At 37.2% G+C, this 9,333-nt stretch overlaps 1 protein-coding gene across 1 annotated transcript; it reads right to left on the bottom strand.

Moving 5' to 3' along the window:
• Positions 1-221: 221 nt before the first annotated feature.
• LOC144451703 (uncharacterized) lies at positions 222-8,373 on the bottom strand. Its single transcript, XM_078142606.1, has 7 exons — positions 6,779-8,373; positions 6,141-6,345; positions 4,806-4,999; positions 3,660-3,872; positions 1,201-2,982; positions 523-1,168; positions 222-344 (listed from the first exon to the last, which is right to left on the bottom strand). Exons 1-7 carry the CDS (start codon positions 8,371-8,373, stop codon positions 222-224), a joined length of 4,758 nt encoding a protein of 1,585 aa, XP_077998732.1.
• Between the last annotated feature and the right edge of the window lie 960 nt (positions 8,374-9,333).

Genomic DNA, 9,333 nt, shown 5'->3' on the forward strand with positions numbered 1-9,333 from the left:
TTTGGGCACAGTGTGCTTGGGAGATATGCAAAATTATTAATTTCGATAACAGCAACCTTTAATGGGCTGTATCACAAAGTGGACTTATAATGTACAGAATTACCCTATTTTGGCAAAGTCGTGTGCTTGGTCATGATAAATTATTGCCCCAGTAGAACTCGTGATTTCTCCGTAGCAATACACCACATGGATTTCTAGGTACTGTATATGATAAGTAATGATTAGTCTACGCTTGGTGCTTCATCCTTCTCTTCATTTTTACCGATGGAAAGCTCACGTAAAAAGAGTCGTCCATAATGGGAGATGAATTCAAATACTGATAGGAGAAGAGAGATCCTGCTGTCCTGGTGATGTGTTGGGTGGAGAACTGTATTCCAATGGTATCAGGATTCAATGTAGATGTGCCAGATATAGGGCTATCAGATATAGGGCTATCAGATATAGGGCTACCTATACCAGATACAGGACTATCAGATATAGGGCTACCAGATACAGGACTATCAGATATGGGGCTACCCATACCAGATACAGGACTATCAGATAATCAGATATAGGGCTATCAGATATAGGGCTATCAGATATAGGGCTACCTATACCAGATACAGGACTATCAGATATAGGGCTACCTATACCAGATACAGGACTATCAGATATAGGGCTACCTATACCAGATACAGGACTATCAGATATAGGGCTATCAGATACAGGACTATCAGATATGGGGCTACCTATACCAGATACAGGACTATCAGATATAGGGCTACCTATACCAGATACAGGACTATCAGATATAGGGCTACCAGATACAGGACTATCAGATATGGGGCTACCTATACCAGATACAGGACTATCAGATATAGGGCTACCTATACCAGATACAGGACTATCAGATATAGGGCTATCAGATATAGGGCTACCTATACCAGATACAGGACTATCAGATATAGGGCTACCTATACCAGATACAGGACTATCAGATATAGGGCTATCAGATACAGGACTATCAGATATAGGGCTACCTATACCAGATACAGGACTATCAGATATAGGGCTATCAGATATAGGGCTACCTATACCAGATACAGGACTATCAGATATAGGGCTACCTATACCAGATACAGGACTATCAGATATAGGGCTACCAGATACAGGACTATCAGATATGGGGCTACCCATACCAGATACAGGACTATCAGATACAGGACTATCAGATAATCAGATATAGGGCTATCAGATACAGGACTATCAGATATAGGGCTACCTATACCAGATACAGGACTATCAGATATAGGGCTATCAGATACAGGACTATCAGATATAGGGCTATCAGATACAGGACTATCAGATATAGGGCTATCAGATACAGGACTATCAGATATAGGGCTATCAGATATTGGGCTACCTATACCAGATACAGGACTATCAGATATAGGGCTACCTATACCAGATACAGGACTATCAGATATAGGGCTATCGGATACAGGACTATCAGATATAGGGCTACCTATACCAGATACAGGACTATCAGATATAGGACTATCAGATATAGGGCTATCAGATATTGGGCTACCTATACCAGATACAGGACTATCAGATATAGGGCTACCTATACCAGATACAGGACTATCAGATATAGGGCTACCTATACCAGATACAGGACTATCAGATATAGGGCTATCAGATACAGGACTATCAGATATAGGGCTACCTATACCAGATACAGGACTATCAGATATAGGGCTACCTATACCAGATACAGGACTATCAGATATATGGCTACCTATACCAGATACAGGACTATCAGATATAGGGCTATCAGATACAGGACTATCAGATATAGGGCTACCTATACCAGATACAGGACTATCAGATATAGGGCTATCAGATACAGGACTATCAGATATAGGGCTACCTATACCAGATACAGGACTATCAGATATAGGGCTATCAGATACAGGACTATCAGATATAGGGCTACCTATACCAGATACAGGACTATCAGATATAGGGCTATCAGATACAGGACTATCAGATACAGGACTACACTCACGATTTGTGGGGTTATCGCTACCACTGTCACAGTGGCAATCTGTTGATGGGTCTTCTGGAGGTACAGAAGACGATGAGTTTGGAATGGAATGTTGTTCTAGACTTGATTCCGGTGGCTGCAGCTCACCATTGTTGCAATCTGTTGATGGGTCTTCTGGAGGTACAGTAGAAGATGAGTTTGGAATGGAATATTGTTCTAGACTGGATTCCGATGGCTGCAGCTCGCCATTGGTGATATTATTTGTAGTAGAACCTGGAGTTGTACTGGTATGGTCAGTAAATCCTGTCTGCATAGAACTGCTTTGACTGCTGTCTGCTGCAGTTGTTGGTGAGTTATGAAGTGATGGATGTGAATTCCTCATCCTGTCGATCTGTGTCACAGTTGACACTGAATTAGCAGCTGATGGCTGTGAACTTTTAATTTCAGTCTGTGTGGAAGACGTCACTGGAGTAGTTGGTGTTGGATTGATAGGCAACTGTGTAGCAGTACCTGGAATCTGTGAATTCAACGTCGCATCACATCCAACATTCTCCATGCAGTAAGTAATGAGGTATTCAGGATACGAGTGATCATGTCTAAAAGTAACGAAGACAGTCGGTTTGTTTATTTTGTTTACGCAGCAATCAAAATTCTCAGGAGGTTTCTTGTATTCTTCCTTCCCTTCTGTGTATCTACCAACAAGAACTCTTGCCAGGAACATGCACTGGGTCCCGGTCTTCACATTCTCATCTTTAGCGTATTTGTGACTGAATCGTGCATCGCGGGCAAAATAAGTTCCTTTCCCATGTTTAGTTGCATTTTTCCCACATATTCGGAAATCGAAGCTATCCTTGCAGATCTGCTGTGCAGAAGCCTTGTCAGTTCCATGAAACAAATATTTCTCAATGTCCTGTGTAGCACCACTAAATTTCTTTTCCATATACTCTTTCCTCCTATTGAAAATGAAAATTTATATAAAGGAACAAACATTATTACATATGTACCAGTACAAGTGATTACTCTGAGTACAGATATCTGTGCACTGCGGTGCAAATTCACCAAATAACATTTTGCACACATATTTGAAAGTGAGCGCATAATTATTCAATATACATGAACTAAAGCGAATATTTTTGGTGAAAGTTACTGTTTGGGATAAACATACATAATAATAGCATAACTGCATGGGTGCCAGTTTGGGTACTTGTAGGGTAATTATACTAGGACATGCTTGCAGTGTTTATACTTCTGTCATTTCACTCCCTGTACTCATAAAAGCATGTGTACTGCAGAGAACCTGTTCGCACTCGTCCAAATCACCCAAAATCATAAGTGAGCAGTGATAGCAGTAATTGATACCAGTATACTAAAGGCTGAAATAAGCCTAACTGGACTTTTCATTTAAATTGATAGCAATGATTGATACCAGTATACTAAAGGCTGAAATAAGTCTTACTGGACTTTTCCTGTAAAGTTGATAGCAGTAATCAACACCAGTATACTAAAGGCTGAAATAAGCCTTACTGGACTTTTAGTTTTACCTCTAATCTGAGCTATATTTGTGATGTTGAAATAGGTCAAATTTTCCAAAAGGGAGCAATGAATAAAAGAAACTTGTTTAAACTTTAACCTTTGGTAGCTTTCCAGCTGGAACGTATTGTGTATTTTCTGTATTCTCAGGATTTTAGCTTTAGCCATAGTCTTTTTGAATGACTCTTCAACAGATTGGTAATCTGTGGATGTTGGCTCTAATTTATCTATGGTATATTCAGTCATATCCACGTCAGATAGCAATGGTTCCTGTGGTGAGATAGTGTCCACTGGTATTTCTATTTTGGCAGAACTGTTATCGAAAGTAAAAAAAAAATACAGGCTTATACAGGTAATTTACTCCAAAGTATATATTAAATACATTTTTCCATTCACAAGCCAAGTTATTGTCTCTGAACAAAATATATGGATTATATACCCTGGTCATTCTATGTTCTGACAACCCACATTTACATCATAAAGGTTCTGTGGAACTTGAAATATGAGTCAAAACATTCAAAACTGTCTTTATTTGTCTTTGTTCAACTCTGTGAAAGTGATCATATGGATGAGGATTTGATATTTATTTTGGATTTTTAATTCATAAAACAATTTTATCATGGGAAGAATCAATTTGAAACAACATATGCCAAGTCCTTGTTTGTAACCCAGTAAATTGCAAAAGACTAATAAATGTGTAAAATGTTTGTTATTGTACGTACGATAACAAACTTTTTACATATTTTGTAGCTTTTTGCGATGTATTAAGTTAAAAAACAGACTTTGTGAATGCTGTTTCACATTGATTTTGCAAGTAGGAAGCATGATAAAATTGTTTTATAAATTAAAAATCCAAAATAAATATCAAATTCTCATCAAATATGGCCACTTTAAGACAGCAGCAAGCCAGCTTTCAATTACCAAGATATACACAAACAAACTAGTTTTGTAACATATTGACATAAACTATAACAGGTTGGATACTGAATGCAAATTACACTCACAGTGGGACAAGTTTTTCTGATAGTAAGTTTTTCAGAAGCATGCCACATTTTTTCCATTGTATACACAAACTTAATTACAGGGTGATACAACCATATAATCATGACATCATTCACTCTCACCCATCTGTATAATCTACAATATCAAACTGCAATAGTTTTCATTTGTGTATACAATTCACAGTGAGCTGAAAGCTGCAGTAATCTATTCTTTTCATTCATGCATACACATTATATAAATTTACCTTATGACATCTTTCAGCTGTGTTTGTGAAATGAAGGCAGGTGCACAATATACCCGTCTTATGATTTGGGTTGTTAGATTAAGTTCTTCCATGTCATCAAAATATAATACACAAGGACCCTCTGTACTGGTAAACCTGAATTCATGTTCTCCATTATCATCTGCTGTGTTTATCTCATCATTCAGACCTGGTAACTTCAGATATGACAATAAAACCAAAAATTACATTCAATGTGCATATATTAACATCAATATACAAACGTCAACATCAATATGCAAATACATGTAATACAATATGTGAAAGTAAACATCAATGTATAATTATTAATATCAATATCCAACAATAAATATGCAAATAAGATGATTAATATGTAAATATACACATCTATATGAATGTTAACATCAATATATAAATATCAACACCAATATGCAAATAAGACAATAGGTAAATATAACCAAGATGCAAATATTAACATCAAATGTCAGCATTGATATGCAAATATGACAATTAGTATGTAAATGTACAAATCAATATGCAAGTATCAATACCAAATGTCAGCAATGATATGCAAATAGGTAATTAGTATGTAAATGTACAAATCAATATGCAAATATTAATACCAAATGTGTTGTTTTTGTCTCAAAGAGAGAATGATGAATCACATATTATTGTACTTATTAAAAGATGATAATCATCATGAGTAGTAACCATGTATCTGGAGTCACGGTGGGTGAATGGTTAGTGTGACCGGGCTCGAACCTTACAGGTTGCAGGTTCGAGCCCTGTCACTGCCTAATGTTTGTTTCTGCTAAAGTCCTTGGGCAAGATTTGAACCACGACTGTGCCTCAGTCAACCCAGCTGTATAATTGGGGACCTGGTAGGATGTAGGTTGCAATGTGAAGGCTTTAATCCTATGCGCTTAAATGGCTGCAATGGATTGTATGCTCCCCGGGGAGGAAGACTAAAGGGCCGTTGTGCCGTTCTGGTCCGAGCCAGGGGTAATAATTGTAAAGCACTTTGAGCACATTGTGGGAAAACGCTATATAAGAACCCAACATTATTATTATTATTATTATTATTATCTGCAGTAAAACAGTGAAGCAAACTGAAGATATGATTCTATGATGTCATTTTGGGGTGCATTCAATGCTTTGACATGAGATATTTGTTCAGAAAATCCATCTTCACAAATTTGCCAATGCTATACAGAGATTTCATATTCATTTCACGATACAGATCCACATAAATACAACACGAGATAAGTTTTATAGATTTCACATTATATCAAAATAGAGCCAAAGTAAGTAGCTTGGAAACCTTACTAGTTCACTTACATAGGGCTTCAATATCCCACTATCGTCTTCCAAGTACCAAATCCATCTAGTAGTAAGAGCAAACACCTCATCAGTGGTCTCCATGGTAACACTTGATGGTGTTGATAGTCGGCACACGTTTATAATGCGTCCACAATAGTTTCCCATCATACTTTCAAAGTTAATAATGACCATTTCAGATGAGTCGAATGTTGTTTTCAAAAACCTGTTATGTTATAATTTCTATGTGTTAATTACGTTATTTTATAGTGATAATATGACACAATAATAAAAAAAAATTGTGTGGTTCCTGTTACACTCAATTATAGAATAGGTGGGGTAGGTAGAAATTTTTATTTTATTTTATTTTACTTTATTAGTTCAAGTTTTCCATTGTTTTCCAAATGGTCTCTGTGTTATTTATTTCTTCCTATCAGATGTCCAACCATTACAGATTTGAAGAAAGTTTTTTTATTGTCTTTTTAAATTGATGGCAGTTTCCACATCCACTATTTCTCATGAAACTTCACAATTTTTGTGATTTTATCATTTTTTTCTCAAATACGTAAAAAAAAAGTTGAGGATCAGCAGTGAAAAACTAGGTGGGGTTGAGTAACCAGAACCAAACAATGATTTTTTTAGGCCTTATATCAACTCACTTTGCAGGAGCCATGTATCCATGGAAAGTCGCAGAACTGTAAGTCTGTTCAATCTTCTCATTCACATCCTGTTCAAAGACAAACCATTCCTCTTGACCAGTTATCTGGAAGATCCATTGATATGGCATAAGTAGGTGATGATAAGGACATATTCCTCCCATCTTACATTTACCAAGAATTCGTCCTATACAGATTGGTACTGTGGTGTCTTTATATATGTGTATATCTGGTTTCATCTTAAACAATTTGGATGCTTGGACTTTAGACTCATCTTCTTCCACCTTCATTGTTTTTTTCTTCTTTTTGGATGATTTTGTTTGTGTTTCATTCTTAACACTTTCTATGTTTGGCGGCATTTGAGTTCCACTTTTGGTTTCTTTGACTTTTTGTTTTTGTTTTTGTTTTTGTTTACCAGTTATTGGTATTTTAATTCCACTACTTGCACTCTTATCTCCAACAGTTTCCTTGCCTGTGCTAGAGTCCTGTTTGGAGGTAGATGTTTTTTTTTGTTTGGTACAACTGGTTCCATTTTTAGTGTCTTCGGAATTTTGTTTAGCATCACCAATTTTAGATATTTTAGTTTCACTTCCCACAGATTTCACACTAACAGTTTCCTTGCCTGTGTTCTTCTGTTTGACTATAGCTTCTTCCTCTGGTTTGGCACAACTGGTCCCATTGTTAGTTTCTTCGGCTTTTTCTTTCGGTTTTTGTTTAGCAGTGCCATTTTTTGTTACTCGAGTTTCAATATCAGGAGTTTTACTCGGTCCTTGACATTTCTGCACAGTGACGTCATGATTCCTGTCATCACATTCCTCATGCAGTATTAGAGTGGCATAAACTTCTCTCGTTTCGATTTGTTGGATATTAATGTGGTACGAAGAAAACACTTTCTGATTTTGTGAATCGTGGATACTGTGAGAGAGATCACAATTTTCTGTCATGCACGAGCCCTTGATATATTTTTGACATAAATGAAGTTTTGAAAACGGACACTGGTCGCTGTGGTGGCACTGGTGAACGTTATAGTTATAACACATTTTTGGCAATGAATTTTTCACTATGCTCTTTATATTTTCTTCACTGATCTCACCAAGCTTTGCCTTAGATAATACCTTCTTGTTTGCTTTTGTGTGGAATCTGTGAGAGAATTTGCAATTTGGGTGATATAGACATGTTCCGCTAACAAATTCTCTACAGACATGAAGTTTCCCACAGTCAGAGACATCGCAGCCACGACCGGCGTTATAAAGATAACATACAAGCAAACCTGCCAGAAATGTTACAGTTTTTGTACCATCTGGAAGTGTTCGCCATAAAAATTGTGCACCAACTGCATTTTCATGCATAAACTCTTCGGTGATTTTGTCGACTACACGAACCATTCCACCATTTTGAACGAAAAACGTGACAACGTTCTCATCAGATCTAGATATTTCCGGGTCTCCATATTTTGAAACTTGAGATATGTTCTCAATACCTGCGCAAGCCGGGTTCACCACCACGCCTTCATTATCATGTTCCCCCTTCTTTTTCTCTTTACTCGAGCGATTTCTTTTCTTCTTTGCACCGCCAGCTGCCACACCTACAGATGCCATATTTGACGAACGGTTTGGTTACTTTGACGTGACTATAATTCTGAGAATTTGAGCTTCGGCGAACACGACTTCGAAGTACTGAACATGCGTACATCGTTTACAAAATATTTGTTTACTCAATCTGTTCGTCTCGACTATTACATTGAAACCAAGGGTCACCCAAGTTCACGGGGACACTTTCTTGTCTGTCACGGGAACAAAGACACAATCCTTTGATACACAAAGGACACCTTGACTTACATGTAACTGTGTCAGTTATTTCCATTGTTGTTTTCCTTGTCTACAGACTACAGGCTAAATATGACAGCGTGTGAATTGAATATATCCCCCTACATTTATAGCAAGAACACTAATTATATTGAGCGTATATTGATATATTGTAGTAGCAGGATTCGTGTGACATTTTCCTAGGGGAACAACAATCTAAGCAATAGTACGTGTCGCCGTGGTCTATTCAGGTGTATACATGCACCACGGCTATAGCATGCATGCACATAACATAACACCGAGATATATATTGAGGCCCGCCCCCTTTTACATGTACATTGTACATGTATGATGTAACATCATGTGTAATACGTACGTAGCATGGCAGAATTGCAGAAGTGTGATGTGTTCACTTTATAATTGTTACATTTTTTTATGCAAAAAATAAATAAACTGTGGCAACCACGTATTGTTTCTACGCCAATACAAACAAGGAAAAAAATTATTATTTTTAGCTAGCCCAATGCAGACTAATCGACACTGGCAACATATTGTATAACTGTACAGGGTGGGTTTTTTTTTCCGAAAAGTTAGTCTGCTGTCAATCTGATTAAAAACTATAATCGCCGCCTTCCCACACGATCACCCGGAACAAAATAAATGTCACAACATGATGGAAATAGAGGTAAATAAAGACATCTAGCTGTTTTCACCACGTCAGATATTAACTGCTGGCCGACCAAGTATGTACGC

Source organism: Glandiceps talaboti, chromosome 21, assembly GCF_964340395.1.
Source record: "Glandiceps talaboti chromosome 21, keGlaTala1.1, whole genome shotgun sequence".
NCBI classification, from domain to species: domain Eukaryota; kingdom Metazoa; phylum Hemichordata; class Enteropneusta; family Spengelidae; genus Glandiceps; species Glandiceps talaboti.